The sequence below is a fragment of the Heptranchias perlo genome, chromosome 28, assembly GCF_035084215.1.
Source record: "Heptranchias perlo isolate sHepPer1 chromosome 28, sHepPer1.hap1, whole genome shotgun sequence".
Lineage (NCBI taxonomy): Eukaryota > Metazoa > Chordata > Chondrichthyes > Hexanchiformes > Hexanchidae > Heptranchias > Heptranchias perlo.
Genome location: NC_090352.1, coordinates 30,081,883 through 30,103,378, shown reverse-complemented (window position 1 = coordinate 30,103,378; position 21,496 = coordinate 30,081,883). Strand labels below are relative to the sequence as shown.

Here is a 21,496-nt window from a genome sequence, read left to right as displayed (position 1 = left end):
AGTGCTTTATAACCTGTCTCAAACTATTTTACAAACAACAACGTACTTTAAAGTGCAGTGAACGTTGTGACGTAGGCTGATTTGCACATAGCAAGATCCCACAAAAAACTATTTATACAACTGCAAATAGTTGTAGGGTAATCCCAAGTATTACAAAATTGATCTATGACATGCTGGCTGCACACAGTAGCCCATTCATGGGCTGTTTTAGCACATCTACAATTCCCTGCACAACGTGCACTGTAAACAGCTACGGTCCACAGACTGGGGTTGGAAACATTGCAGCCATCTGTGTTAAGAAAATGCAGACTTTAATATTAGTGTGAAAGTGATGCACCCTACTGGGCTGCTCCTGCTGCTGCAACACTTCATTCAGGCACTAATCATTTATCAGCCGAATTTGAATTTATGCAAGTGTAAATTAATGCCCTCAATTAACAGAACTAACGCAGAGAGATCGGCTAGACAAACACCGGTATGTAACTCAAGGGAGCAATCCTTTGCAGACTCTAACAACAACAATAACTTGAAGAGTTTTGGTTGAGCTGAAGTTTATGTTGAGCTGAAGTTTATGGAGGCTGGAGGAAGGGAGGTCAGCCAAGAGTACACTGGAATTGTCAAGTCTGGAAGTGACAAAGGCATGAATGAGGGCTTCAGCAGGTGGACTGTAATAGGGTGAAGGCAGACAACGTTACAGAGGTAGAAGTAGGCAGTCTTTGAGATGGAGAGGATATGAGGTCAGAAACTCACGGGTTGCCAACAGTCTAGTTCAGCCTGAGATAGTTACCAGGAAAGGGGACGGAATTGGTGGCATGGGTACGGAATTTGTGGTGGGTCCAAAGATGATGGCTTCAGTCTTCCCAATGTTTAACTGGAAGAAATTGTGGCTCATCCAAAACTGGATGATGGATAAGCATTCTGACAACACAGAGGCAGTGGAGAGGTGGCGGAGAGGGGTGTTATCAGCGTACATATTATGGAAGCTGACCCCCATGTCTGCATATGTTGTCACTAAGGTGCAGCGTGTAAATAAGGAAGAGAAACAGGCGGGAAAAGAAGCCATTGCTGGAGATGCTCTGGCTACGATCAGATGGCTAACAGTGGAACCAAGCAGGGCCAATCTCGTTTAACTGAATGGAGAAGAAAGGAGGAGGATGGTGTGGTCTACGGGTCAAAGCTTTTTAACAGCTATTTTGTGAAAGTTCATTTTCCTCCATTTAAAAAGTGCTCCTTAGTGACCCAATCATCAACCTCTCCACCCCCCCCCCACCCCGCCCCCCCATTAATATAGGATGGAGCCCTTGCAATTTCCACTCAGCCCAACCCAACCCAGGGAACCACAACATTGCCTCTCTTGTCCTTTTCTGGTACAGGTAGCAAGTGAGGGAAGTGCTGTTGAAGTAACCTTGATGAGTTGCTGCAGTGGAGCCTGTATATCGTAGATAAGTCAGCGACAGTGCAAAGGTGGTGGTGGTAGTGATGGGATTGGATATTGAGTCCACTGACAGAGGCACCAATCAAACAAACTGCATGGCATCAAATTTGAGTGTTATTGCGGCTACAACCATCAGGCAGTAGGTGAATATTCCATCAAACTCCTGACTTTAAGACTGTAAATGGTGGAGAGGCTTTAAGGGGTGAGGAGGTGAATCACTCATCACGGAGAACCCAGCCTTTGCCCTATTCTTGTAGCCACAGTGTTGATAATGGCTGGCCTAGGTCTATTTCTGGTCAAGAGACCCCCTCAGGATGTTGAAGGTGAGGGACTCAGCAATGGTCATGGCATTGGAGGTCAAGGGAAGATGGCGGGGCTTTCTCTTTTTGGCACTAATTTGGCATGACCGTTACCTGTCCCTTATCAGTCCAAAACTGGATGTTTTTCAGGTACTGCCGTTGGCTGGCATGGGCTTTCATAATCTATCCCGCACCAAGTCTCTCGCCCATCACCCCGCCCTCAGATGTGCATTGGTTCCCAGTTCCCCAACATCTCATATTTAAAATTCTTGTCTTTGTCTTTATATGGCCTCACCCCCCTCCCCACCCCACAACTTAGTAACCTCCTCGAACCCTATAATACCCACTAACCTAAACCCTCCATTCCCCTGTCCCCAGCCTTTTGTTCAATCCTCCGTCCCTTCATTACACCATCAGCAGCCGTGCCTTTGGCCGCGCAAGTCCACTCACTGGAATTCCTTCCCTAAACTCCTCTGCCTCACTACCTCCCTCTCCTACTATAACAGCCTTCTTAAAACCCACTTCTTCAACCAAGCTTTTGGTCACCTCTACTAAACTCCCCTTCTTTGGCTCTGTGTCCATTTGTTTCTCAACTCTGTGAAATGCCTTGGGTATTTTACTGCGTTACAATTGCTGTGTAAATGGAAGTTGCTGTTCTCGAAAAGGAGAAATGGACAAATACCGGCCTGTAAATTTAATAAGAGATTCTATCAATTTTCCCACTACTGTTATCAGTATGTGAGCACTTGGAAAAGTATACATTGATAAGAGTCAGCATAGTTTTGGTAACTCATGACTAACAAGCCAAATAAAAGTTCTTTCACAGAATAACAGAGGTTGTGAACAAAGGAAAATAAATGAATGTCATATACATGGATTTTCAGAAGCCATTTCATAAGGTCCTGCAAAAGAGATTGCCAACTAAAATTAAGACACGTAGAATTAGAGCCAACCTATTGATGTGGATAAGAAATTGTGTGTGGGGTATAATGGCAGAGAGTCAGGATAAATGGGAATCCTTGGACTGGTGGGAAGCTGCAAGTGGTGACCTCAAGGATCAGTGCTGGGGCCCCAACTTTTCACCCTATCTATAAATGACCTGGAATTGAGAAGAGAAACATATCAAATGATATTAAGCCAGAAGATATAGTGAATAATAGAATCCATCAGCACAGAAGGAGGCCATTCGGCCCATCATGTTTGTGTCAGCTCTTTGAAAGAGCTACCAATTAGTTCCACTCCCCTGCTCTTTCCCCAAAGCCCTGCAAATGTTTCCTTTTGAAGTATATATCCGATTCCCTTTTGAAAGTTACTAATGAATCTGCTTCCACCACCCTTGCAGGCAGTGAATTCCAGATCATAACAAATCACCGTGTAAAAAAAATTCTCATCTCCCCTCTGGTTCTTTTGTTAATTATCTTAAATCTGTGCCCTATAATGCTTCCAGTTTCAAACTGGGGCCATTTTATGTGTCAGCTAAACATGATGACCACTATACTACAGTAACTCTACCATCAGCTTGCGAGATGTGCTTATGAATGGTGAAGAATAGAGCAGAAATTGAAAAAAAAGTATAAATAAAGTGAGTGGGCAGAACGATGGCAGATACAGTTTAATGTAACAATGTTGGATAGTCCATTTCGGACATAAAAATGGCAGGTGGGAACGGCAGTCTTAAAAAAGGGAAGTGCTTGAGAGGGTGGGGCTAGTCGATGAATAAAAGGATTTAGGGACATAAGTCATTAAAAACTAGCTCCAGGTTCAAAAAAAGTAATCAAAAGGACTAATGGGATGCTGGGCTTCATTACAAGATGTACAGAATAGAAAGCAAGGAAGTACTACTGCAGTTACACAGTGTGGTGACTAAACCTCATCTGGAATATTGTCTTTACTGAGCACCATGTCTAAGAACGATATACAGTACTGGCTTTTGATTCATCACAATGATAGCTGGGATGAAGGGACTTAGCTATGACAAGAGACTGGGTATATTTCCAGGAGATGAGGAGCTTAAGGGTTGAATACCTGACTCGGGTATTTAAAATGGAAGTGTGTCAATAAAAATGTCTTCGCAGAAAGGGTTGAGAATGTGGAATGCACTGGCCCAAAATGCTGTATACGTAGAATCAATTGATGTGTTTAAATGGGAAAGCAATACTTACTTGGGAAGTAAGGAATACTCAGGAATATGGAGAAAGGGCAGGGAATTGGGATTAAAGAATTTGAACTACGATAGCTAACAAAATGGTAGAACAGGCTCAATTGGCCAAATGGTCTTATTCTGTTGCTATGTTCCTATCATCGCCATAGTTTTTAATACTCAGACCTGAATACCTAAAATTATAAAACAAAGTGTTCAAATTGCTCCCTCCCAGCTATGTGCATTATGAAGGGCAGCTTTATGCACACATAACCTGTTACAGCTAGCTACCTATTACCTGTAACAACTTGCATTTATATAATGCTTTTAAGGTAGAAAAACATCCCAAAGCGCTTCACAGAGATGTAATCAAAAAAAACATGGACGGCAAAGGAGATATTAGAAGGGATGACCTAAAGCATGGTCAAAGAGATGGGTTTTAAGGAAGTTGTAAATGAGGAGAGGACAGTTAAGATGCAGAGGTGACTAGGGGAGGAATTCCAGAGCATGGGACCAAAGCAGGTGAAGGTAGCGGAGGGGAGGTGAGGAGCACAGGAGCATCACGTAATATATGCACTTAAATTAAAAACTATTCTTGTTGTCAAACACCTCACAAAGATAGAAATGAAAGGATGGGAAATTTTGACGTCTGTGTAGAGGTACATTTAAATGCGACACTATACACTGTGGAATCCTTACAACCAGTAAAGAGAGTTAACAGTTTCTTTCACTCACCTTATCTTTAGTCTAATCTTGTTTACAACTTCATCAATGTTGGCTAAAGACTGAGGGGGGGAAGAAAAGCAAGAATGAGAACATTAACTCTGTGAAAGGCTAAGCTAAGTAATGAAGAACAGCTTTAAATTCAGTAAAGCAGTGACTCCTAGTGGGTAAAATAAATGCACAGTTAATCCTTCCAGCAAACAGCAATTTTTTTTCCAAGCTGAATTTACAGTTTCACTATTCATATAGATTTAAATCACTCCATCTAATATAGTTAATATATGTTGGTCCACTAGCTTAGAAGAATGACCAACAGAGGACTGTTCAATGCAATTAAACTATTAACTGACACTAACACAACTGACACAGGCAAGATCACCGAAATATACTGCAGGGAACTAAAATCCTGTATGTTAAACAGCTTCGGTTCAGAAGAATAGTCCTGGCTGCATTTCCAAATTGCAACTAACCAGACACAATAATAAGGTAACAGAGTTGATCAGATTCTCTGCCTGTTCAGTTCTATGCTTTTCTCACAAATAACTAAGGAGGCATTCACACTACAGCAACAGTGCAAAGAGGTTTTGTCTCACACCAACACTGCAGTTATACTGTAAATGCAGCCTGAATCTGAAGTCAGCACCCAACCTGACCCCTCATCAGTGAAAATGTTTTTTTAATTTCAAAATATACTTTATTTCGTAGAATTTAAAGATACACACAGTTCAATGTAAATATCACAGTTCCAAACCAGTACAATTCAAACCAATACATTACAGATCAAATTAATGAGACTCCCTGGAGAAGGTAATTTCACTCCACTTCAGTGTTAGCTTGGGCCTAGACACCTGATTTACCCTCCACTAGTTTAGTATTGGTGTGAAGCCAAAACCACTTTGCACTGATGCTAAACTTAAAGTGTGAATGCTTTACAAGTTGTACCACCCATAAAACACAGTTTTAATCGGTACAGCCAGTAAGTCAGCCATATTTGAATTATTTCCCTTAAATGGAACATCTGCATACATGCCAGCACTTTGCTTAATAACCAAAGAGCTGGGAAATTATTGCAAGGAGCTGGCACATCATTCAGCTGTCATTTTGAAGAGGATTAATTTGTGCAAGGCTGATTTGATGGCAGTAGTTACCACAGACTCAGAAAACCCTACAAAACATATTTTCAAAGATTTGGCTAACTCCTTTAGATTATTCGCAAACTTATTCATTTTAAAGCACAGTCTGAAATATTTGGACAATTGTTTTATTTCTTTCTAGATGGTTCCCCTATGCCATGTACCTCCCCTAACTAAGTGGGGGGGGGCTGAAGGCCTGCTCCCAGGTTCCCCCACCCACCATCACCACCACCACCAACACCAGTGCTGCTCCATAGCCAGTCACTATGCAGGTGGTGCCTGAAGGGACCGATACTCTTCCATTGTGTATATGCAACAAATTCTTCTTGGTGTTTTGACAAATCTTTACTTCCAATGGAAATCTCCCAAGTTGAGTTTCCTTGCTGTTTGCCCACTCCAGTGACATAACTAACAGGGAGGAATCCCAGAGCGGCTCCAGTGAATGCATTGGGGTTCTTGACTGCAGACAAGCCCAGCTGTCAATCAGAGCCGCTCGACTTAAGGAAAGGATGCTACTGGCTGAATACAATCCAAAGTCATGGTACCCATTGTTTCAAATACAGGTACTCCACAATGCCTCCCTTTTAGTGATGTCACTGAAGCAGTAAGGAGGTGTGACCTGACGAGTATCCATCAGTAATGATTTTCCAGAACATCAAGGAAAATCCTTCTGAGCACATTTTTTATATATATATATATATATATATATATATATAACGAGTATTTTGAGTGAGAAGGACTCCCTCTGGACTTTGCTTCCTTTTAATCAGCTCTCCTACCCTTTGGGAGTAAGCTTGTGGTTTCAAAGAGATGGTAAGCCAATACAAGTGGCAGAAAGCTTTATGATAGCATCCTTCCTCATCAGAGACACTGAGCCCAGAGTTGTCTGCGATTCAAAATTCAGTAAGAATGAACTTGCATTTACATAGCACCTTATCACATCTCTCAGGAATGCTCAAAAGCACTTCAAGTAAAATGAATTACTTTGAGTGCAGTAACTGTTGTTACATAGACAAATGCAACAGCCATTTTGTACACAGCAATGTCCCACAACCAGTAATGAGTGAAAGACTAATTAATCTATTTTTGGTACTCTCCACGAGTCCCACTATGAGACTCTCAACACCAAGTAAATGCCTCCTAGTGACATGACAAATTAACTTTTTCATAAAAACACAGGACACTAAAAGGTGCCATGCAAATGAAATGCACACTGCTTTACAGTTCAATTCCAAGCAACTCTACTCATCGAGTATCTTCCGATGAATGGAACAGGTAGTCCTGAACTTTCAGGTGACCAGAATATTGAGATTATTATTTGGAAGAACGCATGGAGAAACCACACATCATAGAAAAAAATTAAACCATCCCATCAGCTGTCCTACCTGTTCTGTTGGGAAGAGCGTGTTGATGTATTCCACCGCATTGAAATCAGCCCTGTCCAAGGGGTCCTGGCTGGGGAACACCTGTTTGATTAAGGGAATATGATTCGTCAAGCAACTTATTCAATATTTATCATTCAACCACACTAAGGGCCCTATACGACTCTGCACATACAAACTTGAGGAAAGAATCTGTGCAGTTTTAATTTATCTTAACAATTTTTCAGATGTGAAGCTGAGGAAAATCATTTAAATCTCTTATGGTTGTCAGTTTATATGCTAGTCCTTGTTTTTACTTTGCCACTTCTCCTCTCTTCCTCTACTGAAGGCATTGACTCCTGCTGGGGTAAGATGAAGTATCCTTCACAACGTACATTAATCCCAATTTGAAAAGTGCACCTCTGATTGCATTAACTGGAGATTGCCAGTTCCCATACCGACTATCTGTGGGGTCTCTCTGACTAAATTATAGTCATCTTTGAACTATAGATTCTCATACTGCAGGAATAGGACTGATGTTGGCCAAACTTTAGTTCACAAATAGCACCCTTTCCCCAGAGAGGAGGCCTTCAAGCTGTACTGGATATGACCCCAGATTTCAAAGACAAAAAGACAGTGCTATCCAAACCCACATATTCTTCTGCTAAAAAAAGTGTTCTTCAGAAAGAGGTTCTCCACATCCACCCCATTGACTTACTGATTTTAAAAACCTGTTCTGCTCCTCAGCCCCTGCAAGTGAGTTTCCCCCAAAGGAGAATGGGTTCTGGGTCAAAGTCCTTTGTCATCTCAATACAGCTCCCACAATCTCAGATTCAGAACCACCCTGATCCCAACAGGTCTCAAATGCTTTACCAGGGGCCGCACTATCTCCTTTCATGCACAGATCCATTTAGACACCCCAAAAACTGATTTAACCAGAGTCACTTTCTAATAATGTGAGGACACGGTAACCCTTTGTCAACCAGCACAGCTGAATCTTTTTCCTGTCCATTTTATTTACACAATGAAAGCTATATCATTTATTATTCATTTTAAGTGCTTTTCCCACCACCACCCAATACTTCACATTTATCAACATTTCCTATTCATCTGACTATTCTTTGAGTCGTATCCTTCTCCTCAGATCCCCAGCTTTCACACGTAACTTGCCATTATCCACGAGTGTTCCATGGAACCAGCTATTAGTCTGTGTAATTGAGAGAATTCTGAGAATCTTTAACACTAAGAAATTCTCTGTTTGTACAATTTTTGACTGCAATGAAACCAGTCAATGATAGCGGCCTTTAGGACAAACTTCAGATGATGTTTATGGGTGGTATTATCCAATGAGTCCATTTATGTATTTTTATTTTTGGAAAAATAATAATGCTCTGCCGTTACATGTTACCCCAAATGCTGAATTGTTGTATATAGATATGCATACATGATTTTTTTTTTACACTATATTTTGGCAGGAACAGGAAGGGGGTTCAGTCTACACAATGAATTTGGTAAAATCTGGAGTCAAAAAATGAATTATAATAATTTTCTAGCATGTTGGGAATTTGTCAGTGTACAGAGTTGCATATAAAATATCAAACTAATCAAGAGGTGCTCCTTTATTACTTATAGACTGGAAAAAATTATAGATTTGGAAGTACAATTTAAAAATTGTCCTGGCTTCCCCTACAGCCTTGTGGATAAAACCGCTGTCCAGTGTAGCACTATGCCATTCAGCCTAGAAGGTTGTAGGTTCATATCCTCGTCTGCAATGAATTAGCTGATCAAGCTGCAATAGGTTTATGTTGCTTGCTTAGGGAGAGGAAAAATATCAGCCAGGGAATCTGTGCATGGGTAAGGGTCAGGCTGTCCATTGTCAAATTCCCTGCCAAAACTTACTGTCCAAGCTCATGCATGAAGAATTGCCATTTCACCAAAGTTCTGACACCCCTGCGACTGTAATCCACGAATCAGCATCTTTGGGAAATAAAGACTGCTTATTTTACCTCATCACGACTACCAATTTTGCCAATCTATCTCATCCTGATTCTGTTCTGTAGAACTTCTTTACTTTAAAAAAAAATTGAAGCGTTAAATCTTTCCTCTTATCGCAAGTGCACAAAAATATCTGCCTCCACACCGCTGGGTTTGTCTCATTTACTCCATCTTGTTCAGATTTTGGTTTGTCAAATGATGTCAGGTCTACCACCCATCGCTCATGAGGCCTGATACCTGCACATTTTGGTTTAAAAATTACGCACCTCACAGTTTAAAAATAATGGCGTTTGTAATAAATGGGTTCACAATTTGTGTCACTCCAAACAGATCCCCATTGACAGCTGTGGGCAAGTATGTCTCTGCTCAACAAGTTTTGGCAATACGCAAAATTAAAGCAGTCCAATAGTTTGGGCAAATGATTAAAGTCGATGTTGCTGAATCCTGGACTCAGTGTGAGCTGCCTGGGGGAACTGCAGCGCTCTGACAGACAGCTGTCACTGAGCTGTAAATAAACACAACCGATGGCCCCCTCACTGGACTCATTCCTTCCACACCCCTCGCCATGGTTAATAAAAGCTGCAGTCTATTCCCATCCCTTTCTTTCTTTCTTTCTTGCCCTGTACCTGTTCTATCGCCTGCTGCACCTCCGGGGTCAGGTGCAGCACACCCTCCAGCTCATCCACAAACTCCAGCTCTTCCTCCTCCATGGTGGCTGCCATCGTCGGCGAAATGCACGCTGGGATACAGGAGGACTCAGCCCGATGACACGTGATACGGGGGGGGGGGGGCGAAGCCGGGAGCCGTCGTCATGTGATCAGAGCCAAACTTCAAAATGCCGAGGGTTTGCCCTAAGTTTCAATAGGGTTTGCAAACTGCTAAATATTATGAACTTGCAAAAAAAAAAATCGTAATAATTCAATAATGTTTGCACTCAGTTTAAATTGCTAATAGAACTAATTGCAACCCAACTTAAACTAAAAAAGGTACAAAGTAATATTAAAATGTTGCAAAAAAGAGGTTTTGTTGAGTTTGACTATTATAAATGAGTGGTTCTCCAAGTTTAGAAAATGGATAATATTAAGCTTATATTAGCAGCAGTTCTTGATTTGCTTGGTTTTTGTTGCAGGTGATCACATTGGTAAAACAATATATAATTCTTTTTACTGCACTGTAATCTGGAATTATTTATATTATAGAGATAAAAAGAGAAAAAAAACTGCAAATGCTGAAAATCTCAAATAAGAAAACATGCTGAAAGTGCACAGCAGGTTGCAAGATAATTACAGGTAAGGAAGAACGCTATTGTGGTATCCAATTGTTTTGTAAATTGTTTCCAATTCTTCACACAAAGGGTAGTGGAAATCTGGAACTTTCATCCCCCAAAAAGCTTTTGAGGCTGGGGGTCAGTTGAAAATTTCAAAACTGAGATTGATAGATTTTTGTTAGACAAGGGTATTAAAGGGTCATGGAACCGAGGCTGGTAAATGGAGTCAAGATGCAGATCGGCCATGATCTAATTGAATGGCAGAACAGGCTCGAGGGGCTGAATGCTGTTCCTATGATCCAATATAATTCCAGGATTTGTGCCTCCACTACTTTATCCATATATTGATCACTCTGTGCAAATAATTAAAAAAAATAAATGCTGGAAAATCTGAAATTTACACAGAAAATGCTGGAAATATACAGCAGATCTGCCGGCATGTGTGAATAGAAAAGACAGGTTAACATTTCAAATGTATACCCTTTGCCATCACAGGCTCCCTCAATACCACACAAGGAAACGTGCATGAGATACAATACACCAGTAGGTGGCATAGTTGTACAATAGGATCCTTCTTATCCTTGACTTTTATTTGGTCCTTCATATCCCTGTTGTGAACGGCAAGAACTGCAATGTTTTTGGGCAATAGTATACAATAGGTACCAGAGGAGAAGGTTTGAGACTACTACCTGTGTGGAATGACAGAGGATCAGCAAACCAATGTTACATTGCCGCTCCATGTCACTTCCCTAGGACAATAGAGATCAGACTCTGCAATGCTTACCTGCACATGCAAAGTTCTACTCTAGAGTATTCTATTGTTAATCAAATTCTATCTTAGCAAAGAGCCAACCGTCATCTCTCTGCTAACAAAAAAAATGAAATGAATTTTTTATTTTATTTTTCTAATATTCTCCTCTTTTTTACTCCAACTCCTTCTCAAAAGCCAAGGTGCTATGATTAGGGTGGAAATTAGACTGAAGGCATTCAAATGGGGAGGGGTGAGAGTTGAAACTGGATGTCAATGAAGAGTTCAAGAACCTCAGAGGGGAAATGGAGGTGACAGATACGGTGGCGGTTGGAAGGGAAAAAGGACGTGAGGCTGGAATTTTTGAGGAGGGGACAATAATGGCAGTGTCTGCGGAAAGAAAATCATTAAGGAAGTCAGAATGGGGCAAAGAGGATATTCTGAGTTGCAAAGGAGAAGGGATATTTTTTAAAAATTGGTGAACAGCCAAGGCCAATAGTGCAGGACACCACCAACTAGAGAAAGATTAGGGAGCTATATTTTCCTACGTTAGTTTTTAACACGAAAAAGTAGACACAAGTAAACAGTTGAGCAAGACTAGTAGAAAGTGATAACGGACTTTACTTCCACGTTTTCTTCTATTCTGCACTTGTTCCCAAATTAAAATGTCTTTATGGAAAAAAGTTTAGGGATTATTAAATCCTTGTTAAAAGACAATCAAGGGAACCCCATGGGTTCTGGGGGGAGAGAATAAATACAAAAATTGAGCTATCTCACATTCAGAGCTATGAGTTAGGAGTGGCAAGATTTATTAGTATTGGACCAGAATGTCCATTAACTATTTGGACTCGGGAATCAGAAGTACAATTTCAAAATTTGCATATGACACCAAATTAGGTGGTACAGTCAATATCGAGGAGGACTGCGACAAAATACAGAAAGACAGTAATAAACTTGCAGAATAGGCATGTAATTGGCAAATGAATCTCAATACAGATAAGTGTGAGGTATTACATTTTGGTAGGAAGAATAAGGGGGCCATACACTGCTTGGATAATTAGAGTCTAAATGATGTAGAGGAGCAGAGGGATCTGGGGGTACAGATACACAAATCACTAAAAGTAGCGACACAGGTTAATAAGGCCATTAAAAAAAGCAAACCAAGCACTGAGGTTCATTTCTAGAGGGATGGAATTTGTAAAGCAGAGAAGTTATGTTAAACTTGTATAGAACCTTGGTTAGACAACACTTGGAGTACAATGAACAGTTCTGGACTCCCTATTGTAAAAAGGATATAGAGACACTGGAGGAGGTGCGAAAAAGATTTACTCGGATGATACCTGACCTGAGAGGTTATAACTATCAGGAAAGATTGAGCAGGCTGGGGCTCTTTTCTCCAGAAAGGAGAAGACTGAAGGGTGACCTGACCGAGGTCTTTAAGATTATGAAAGGGTTTGATAGGGTAAACATAAAGAAGATGTTTCCACTTGTGGGGGAGACCAGAACTAAGGGCCATAAATATAAGATTGTCACTAATAAATCCAACAGGGAATTCAGGAAAAAACTTCTTTACCCAGAGCGTGTTTAGAATGTGGAACCCGTTACAAGGAGTAGCTGAGGCAACTAGCATAGATGTATTTAAGGGGAAGCTAGATAAACACACAAGGGAGAAAGGAATAGAAGGATATGCTGATAGGGTTAGATGAAGTAGGGTGGGAGGAGGTTCATGTGGAGCATGGACCTGTTGGGCCAAATGGCCTGTTTCATTGCTGTACATTCTATGTAACATGGTATCAATGCTGTTGGATATATTTTAATAACCATATAGTTGCCATTTCAAGTGTTTCAATAAAATATTACTATGTGTGGAACCAGTAATGACAGACAGATGATAAGTAAATACTTATCTGAAATCCTGTATGGAACACTGTGACTGCCTTTTAACAGTTTGTTTTTCATGTGCAATAGGGTCTGGTGTCACCGTTTCAGTGTCTCTGTTACAAAGTTAGTGTTCACTGGGACATAAGGAGACTTAACACATAAGGATTAAATGTAATTCCGAAGCATGAGCGAATCTCTTGTGCCATAGGGTCAGTTGCTGTGCAAGATAATGGGAACATATTGGCACCATCTGTGCAGCAGGTCCACTGCCTTTTGCCATGACACAACCACTGCTCTTTGAACATTGGCAAATCTGTCGATTGGCATCAGAATAAGCAATCTATGAAATGTATTTACTCTCCTTCCAGTCAGGGTCAGCACAACCTGTAATTGGGTAGCTGCACTTAGGTGCAAAACCAGAACTTTGCAGAAAATTCAAATTCTGTCTTAATAGGCAAATATTTAGCAGAATTTAAAATATCATACAATGCAAGATATGGTTCATCCCTTTATTAAATGTAAAAAGATTGCATTTGTACAATATGCATTTGCATCTATTTAAATTATGTTTGTAACACAGCACTTTGTCAACACAAAGGATCCTGATTATATTTGTCAATCCATTCAGGGAAAGGGTCATATCTGTTCTTGCCTAGTTTATGATGCAGTAACAAATTATCTTTTAAAATGAAACTGTTCTCTTTGCAGACCCACATAGCTGAAATCTCAAATACTTTATGAAAAAATAAAATAATTTCTCATCTTAATTTGCTCACGCGGTACATTGATTTAAAAAAAAAACTAGATTTCCATAAATCCCCCCCCCCCCCCCCCCCAAATCCATGCCATCCTCCTTGGTCGGGAGTATAGACTGGGTGAAGTCTACAGGAATCTCTGCAGCCACTGTCCATATATCTCCATGGCTGTCAATGCTTCTTTCTGTCACTACATGTTTTGTGCGGTACTTAAAATGTATCATTTACATCCTTATGGCGATTTTCAGTGTTTACGGTATTTTTGATTTCCACAAGCAGCGTCTACAAATGATTCAGGAAGTTAGGCAGACGTATTTTGCATTTGCTGAACACAATATCATATTACATTTGCCAGAGAGAGAATTTACTAATTATCAAAACAGCTGGTAACAGTGCAGGTCTTCTCACTTGACCTCCTATACTTTCAACTCCCATGTCAATTACTGACCCCTTCTGCCCTCGTCACGTGACACTAATTCCAAATGAAACCCTTCACATCAAAGAAACAGACCACAGCAAAGGGAGAAATATAATTTAAAGCTTAGCCATTTCTGAATAGATGCAAACTCACAGGCTGGCAAAGAATTGAGGGAGAAAGGAATAGAATGATATGTTGATGGGGTGAGATGAAGTAAGGTGGGAGGAGGCTCGTGTGAAGCATAAACACTGGCATCGACCTGTTGGGCCAAATGGCCTGGTTCTGTGCTGTGAAATTCTATGTAATTCTATGAATTGAAGTACCATTTAGGAACAAAAAATGGGCTTTATTCTTGCAAACAGAGGCTGGATTCACCAGGTGTCCAGATCCAATTACATAACAAATTATTTAGTGGTGCAGAATGCCTTCAACAAAGCAAATGGCATTGGGTAGTGTTACAGGCTTTGGCCATCTTTGATATAACTCAGCATAGCTTAGTGATAAAATCTTACTAGCTGGGAAAACAATTGTTTTTGTTCTGAATTTTGTTTGCCTCGTCACCGCCAGAAAGAAGTGCAATTAAAAGCAAAAACTCGATGGTCTTTCCAGCTCACTTTAAAACAGTTGATGTTCAGATTTCAAATACAATTCTTATAGACATTTCCTAACTGGAGTATATTTTGAGGCCTTAAAGGGTACAGGATATTTAAATGTTGCCTCACTTAACCAGTACTTCTTGATTTACCTCGCCTTCTTTCTTCTTTTCAGTCTTGGTGGCATCCCGCATTCTGGGCCCAGCCCCTCGGCCTACATGTTCTTAGTAATTAGTAACACTGAGTCACTTGATGCAGTTCCAGAAGTATTGCTGTAAGCATCTGTTGTACATTAGACAGTGAGACAATTTGCCAGCTGCTACAAGTGTACATGCTTAGTGTATGTGTGCTGACCCAAAAACTGCATTAATTTTTCCCATCATATATCTTTTTGAACAGCTAACTTTTTTTTTTACTTTAACTGCAAAAGTAGTTGGGTATCGGTGGCAAACAGACTGCAATGTCAATTTCTATTTACTGTAGTCGGTGATGGAGGCGGGGGGAGGGGTGTCGTCAGTAATTTCTACCCACTGGTATCAGTGCCGAGTTTGAAATCATGTATCAGTAGACAATGAAGCTAGTTTGTAAAGTGCCACCTTCAGATTTTCTGATGTCCCACTTGGTAAAGGCAGTGTGCAGCTGAGCCATAGTGACCGGGATGGTCCCAGATCTGATTCCCGGTTGCCGTGATCTTAACCAAAGGGAGGGGGGAGCTGTCCCCCTACATATCATTGGGCTAAGGAGAAAGGCATCACAGCTAAGGCTGATCCTCACCCATCCTTCAACAGCACCTCCCAAACCCACGACCTCTTCCAGCTAGAAGGACAAGAGCAGCAGGCACATGGGAACAACACCACCTGCACGTTTCCCTCCAAGTCACACACCATCCCGACTTGGAAATATATCGCCGTTCCTTCATCGTCGCTGGGTCAAAATCCTGGAACTCCCTTCCTAACAGCACTGTGGGAGAACCTTCACCCCACGGACTGCAGCGGTTCAAGAAGGCGGCTCACCACCACCTTCTCGAGGGCAATTAGGGATGGGCAATAAATGCCGGCCTCGCCAGCGACACCCACATCCCATGAACGAATGAAAAAAACATTATCAACCAGACTCACTAAATAGCAATTAGAGACAAAAAATAACAAAACCGTATCCATCCAATTAAAGGCAAGGCGATGCAATGCACTAGCACAATGACAAAGAATTATTAACATTCTTTTCTTGTTGATCATTTTCATTTAAATTATGTTCACTCCAGATACATTTTTCCACATGCCCCACCCAGAAGTCAGCTTCCACAGGCAAGCCCTCATTCCCTATGAACTGAATCATGATCTTATGTGTTAAGTGATGTTGGGATAGCAGGCCTCAAGGTGAACAATGAATCCTTCTACTGACAGAGATATGCAGTGGAAATAACACCGGCTACCACTATGAGCTGCTAACTCTCAAGTTGGCAGAAAATAATATGATAGACCATCCAACTCAGACTAAAAACTGATTTTTTTAAAAATTAAGAGACAGAAGTAACAGAAGAAAAATGAATTAATCAGAAGAATGAGTATGGTAATGGACTACTTGATTTTCCACCAGTACTTTTAAACTGTTTCCGAACAATCAAAGTCCCTAGCCACAGTAATTCTTGCAATCTTGGACCACAGATCTGTGAAAAAAAGCCTTTATGAGAGAAAGACAACCCCCGGAGTCCTCCACTTGTCTCTGGCCTATGTAGCTCTATAAGCTGAAGAGAACTAAAGAACATGGGGTGTACAGATAGTCGATAAACCACTCTTCCTGCTTTGATGTTAACAACAACAACAACTTGCATTTATATGGTGCCTTTAATATAGTAAAACGTTCCAAGGCACTTCACAGGAGTGATATCAAACAAAACTTGACACCGAGTCACATAAGAAGATATTAGGACAGGAGACTAAAAGCTTGGTCAAAGAGGTAGGTTTTAAGGAGCATCTCAAAGGGGGAGAGAGAGGTAGAGAGGCAGACAGGTTTAGGGAGGGAATTCCAGAGCTTGGGACATAGGCAGCTGAAGGCACAGCCGCCAATGGTGCAGCAATTAAAATCGGTGATACGGAAGAGGCCAGAATTGAAGGAGTGCAGCGATCTCGGAGGGTTGTAGGGCTGGAGGAGGTTACAGAGATAGGGAGGGGTGAGGCTATGGAGGAATTTGCAAACATGGATGAGACTTTTAAAATCGAGGTGTTCTCGGACCAGGAGCCAATGTAGGTCAGCGAACACAAGAGTGATGAGTGAACAGGACTTGGTGTGAGTTAAGATATGGGAGCAGAGTTTTGGATGAGCTCATGTTATGGAGGGTGGAAGATGGGAGGCCAGCCTAGTCGAGTCTAGAGGTAATAAAGGCTCGGTAAGTTGATACAAAAGACTAAAAAGGTATTGTTACAAATTTTGGGTTACACGCACTACATATTCTCTCAGATTCAGCATCGACAGTCATTCCTGTAATCAGACCCTGTGTCCTCTACAATCAGGAGTTTACCTTCACTGCCCAATATCTATGATGTGGAGATGCCGGTGATGGACTGGGGTTGACAATTGTAAACAATTTTACAACACCAAGTTATAGTCCAACAATTTTATTTGAAATTCACAAGCTTTCGGAGGCTTCCTCCTTCCTCAGGTGAGGAGGTTACAGAGATTTGAAATTCAAATTGAAATTCAAACTGTTTTCAAATTCACCTGAGGAAGGAGGAAGCCTCCGAAAGCTTGTGAATTTCAAATAAAATTGTTGGACTATAACTTGGTGTTGTAAAATTGTTTACAATTGCCCAATATCTAGTCATATGATACCATGACCTGGGGGTCATAACAATAAGAGTCTTTGTTGGGGGTACTGGATACTGTGATCTCACAGGTGCAATTCTCCCATCTTCCAAAGGGAAGTCTGATAAGCAATCCAGTGAAATGAGGGCAATTGTAAACCAACAAACTGCATAATATATGTATTAAAAATACAGTTTTCAGTGGAATCAAATATATTTTTTTAACCAATCCTCGTAACATCAAAAATAATAAATTATGCAACCTTAGCCCTTGACATAGGCCCACCTTCATTTTACAAATCATTATTCATTGAACTGTATGGCACTAACCTTAGGAAGAAAAAGTTCTCTGCCTGTCTGACTGTTTTCAAATTCAAACTGCAGGCTTACCTTTTTCCAGCTTGAGAGGAAACCAAAAACTTGACCTGTGAACCTCTCTGTGTCAATGATTGGTTCACCAAGCCACCAGTCAAAACTAGCAGCGTTCCCCAGCGTAAGGGTCACAGCAGCACATTGTCTATCCAGCTAGGAGACTTGCTGAACTCAATAAAAGGAAACCATTCTAATATTAAACGGCACGAATGACTACAATGTACCAATGAACCCAACTGTCTCAAACCGATATGGATAACAACTTTAATGGCAAACATATTTCCTTTTGGGAGAGCTCATCAAAATTTCCAGTCACACTTCTTTTTACGGTCAAGTTAAAAAATAGTATGTAGGACCTTTGGGAATTAAACCTTGGAATCCTGAACCTGACTTTATATTAAAAACATATTATAGCTTAAACCAAAAATCCCTCATAGACCAAAATTTTGAGACACAGCAGGTACCCTTCACAACTAATGAAAACCATCGATCAAAAATAGATTTCAAAAGCACCGGGGCAGCTTCTCAGAATCCTGACAAGCAATTCACACACCTTCAGAACAATTCTCAGCAGCTCGGAGAACCACCCCCACCCCACCTTCCCTCCAGTGGAACAATTGCAAAGGCCATAGATTAAATATAGGCAGTTGACAACAACTTCTTGCATTCATATAGCACCTTTAAGGTAGTGAAACGTCTCAAGGCGCTTCAAAAGGAGCATTATTAGACAAAATCTGACACAGAGCCACATAAAGAGATATTAGGACAGGTAACAAAAGCTTGGTCAAATAGGTAGATTTTAAGAAGTGAATTAAAGGAGGAGAGAGGTAGACAGGCGGACAGGTTTCGGGAGGGAATTCCAGAGCTTAGGGCCTAGGCAGCTGAAGGCACGGCCGCCAATGATGGAGCGAAGTAAGTCGGGGGTGCGCAAGAGGCCAGAATTGGAGGAGCGCAGAGATCTCGGAGGGTTGTAGGGCTGGAGGTAGTTATAGAGGTAGGGAGAGGTGAGGCCATGGAGGGATTTGAACAGGTGTGAGAATTTTAAAATCGAGGTGTTGCCAGACAGCCTAATGGATAATATTAATTATTTCTGTCACCAGGGTGGGCTTGGCAACTACTAGAATTTGTTAAGCAATGCTACCATCTCGATACTAAATGAATTACTTTTTTGTCTTTGCGGGGGACTGCGTACAGGGCAATCCACAAATGGGGGATGAATCATTTCCTTTTGGGAGCTACAGAACATTTTGAGCATTTCATACCTTCCCCCACACAGCCAGCCATCCCAGAAACCAGACCATTCTAAAACTTGCACAATGTTGGCAAGCTACAAATTTTTAATGAAAGAGACATTCCTATTGTCTGAAACAGGCCGAAGAAATGCATCACAGGTTCAGTACATCATAGGGAAAACCTGCTTGGCAGGTTACTATGCCCAATACTACAAAGATACGTGAAATAATGTGTGGAGTGACAGCATTACTGAGTCATCCTGACTTAGTGACTGTGTCTATTGGTGTTTCTTCCAGGCTTAGTAACTCCTCCCAGTGATATAACCAACACTCAAAACAAATGCATGTTTTGTCCCGAATTGCTATCGCCCATTTTGTGCTCTTGCCGAAGGCCAATTTCACCCCCAGAGAGAGAGAGAGAGAGAAAAGTGAGAAAGTAGAAACCAACATCCTCATCTTCTGATCTGATAGTTAATGTTTCTCTTTTTATAGCACAAAGTAAACAATACAGGAGCTGTGCTGTCAGTGAGCAAACTATCAGAATTTACCTTTGGAAACTACAAATACTCAAGTGACCACAGTATTTACAAAAGTAATCAAAGGCACCTTACCAATAAAACTCTCTGTTGAGCAAACTTGAAATTAAAGAGAGGAGATTCCTTTCAGGGCATTTCCACACACTGGGCATCATACCTGTGAAAAATTCCACTTTCCATATCCCACTCTGTGAAAACTTCCCCCTTTCTCAATGTTATTTTTGTCCCTCTTTTAACCGCCCCCTTATCTCCCACCAATCCTTATCTGTGATACAGTGGATGGTCTGTAACTGGTGCAATAGGTGAATGAAAGAATGGCTAGCAGACTAGGGGGATGAGTGAGAAGAGAGAAGCAGCAACACTAATGGCCATCATTCATCTTCCTTCAACGCCTCTCCTCCGTCAGCCAGCTGGGTGGGACTGCCCTCGCCTGGTTCCATTCCTATCTATCCAGTTGTAGCCAGAGAATCACCTTCAATGGCTTCTCTTCCCACTCCCACACCGGTACCTCTGGAGTTTCCCAGATCTATCCTTGGCCCCCTCCTATTTCTCATCTACATGCTGCCCCTCGGCAACATCATCCGAAAACACCTCAGGTTCCACATATACGCTGACGACGCCCAGCACCGCCTCTGATTTGTCACACTGCTTGTCCGACAGCAGAAATTTCCTCCAACTAAATGTTGGGAAGACCAAAGCCATTGTCTTTGGTCCTCGCCACAAACTCCGTTCCCTAGCCACCGACTCCATCCCTCTTCCTGGCCATTGTCTGAGGCTGAACCGTTTGCAACCTTGGCGTCCTATTTGACCCTGAGATGAGCTTCTGACCCTATATCCGCTCCATCACCAAGGCCGCCCACTTCCACATCCATCACATTGCCCGGCTCCGCCTCTGCCTCAGCTCATCTGCTGCTAAAACCCTCATCCATGCCTTTGTTACCTCTGATGTGGAGATGCCGGTGATGGACTGGGATGGACAAATGTAAGGAGTCTTACAACACCAGGTTATAGTCCAACAGCTTTATTGGAATCACAAGCTTTCGGAGCTTTCCTCCTTCGTCAGGTGACTCACCTGACGAAGGAGGAAAGCTCCGAAAGCTTGTGATTCCAATAAAGCTGTTGGACTATAACCTGGTGTTGTAAGACTCCTTACATTTGTTACCTCTAGGCTTGACTATTCTAATGCTCTCCTGGCTGGCCTCCAATCTTCCACCCTCTACAAATTTGAGCCCATCCAAAACTCTGCTGCCTGTTTCCTAACATGCACCCTCCTGTTCAGCCATCACCCCTGTGCTTGCTGACCTACAATTTTAAAATTCTCATCCTTGTTTTCAAATCCCTCCACGGCCGCGCCCCTCCCTATCTCTGCAACCTCCTCCAGCCCTACAACCCTCCGAGATCTCTGCGCTCCTCCAATTCTTGCCTCTTGCGCATCCCTGATTTTCATCGCTCTACCATTGGCGGCTGTGCCTTCAGCTGCCTCGGCCGGAAGCTCAGGAATTCCCTCCCTCAACCTCTCTCCTCCTCCTCTTTGACCAAGCTTTTGGTCACCTGTCCTAATATCTCTTTATTTGGCTAAGTGTCAAATTTTGTTTGCTAACACTCCTGTGAAGCGCAATGGGACGTTAAAGGCGCTATATGAATGCAAGTTGTTATTGTTGGCACGAAATTAACATGGAGCAATAAATCAGTCTGATACTGACATGCATTACAGCATCACATTAATCTGACACCGACTACAGGCAGTATTACAACCTGAAATTAACCTGAAGCGAAGTAGAGGCATTATCACAGCAAATAATAGACT

The 21,496-nt window shown here is 41.7% G+C and overlaps 1 protein-coding gene across 4 annotated transcripts in view; it reads right to left on the bottom strand.

Moving 5' to 3' along the window:
* vps53 (VPS53 subunit of GARP complex) overlaps positions 1-9,812 on the bottom strand; it is a 188,242-nt gene extending 178,430 nt beyond the window's left edge. For 3 of the 4 annotated variants that reach the window (XR_010968530.1, XM_068008319.1, XM_068008320.1), the window contains exons 1-3: positions 9,713-9,812; positions 7,116-7,196; positions 4,610-4,659 (exon numbers count right to left, since the gene is read on the bottom strand). Coding sequence is in view for 3 of the 4 variants with exons in the window: in XM_068008319.1 (XP_067864420.1) it covers positions 4,610-4,659; positions 7,116-7,196; positions 9,713-9,808 (227 nt within the window). In the remaining variant the exon portion in view is untranslated. The remainder of the gene's footprint in view (positions 1-4,609; positions 4,660-7,115; positions 7,197-9,712) is intronic. The other variant, XM_068008321.1, reaches the window with a different exon arrangement.
* Positions 9,813-21,496: the final 11,684 nt, after the last annotated feature.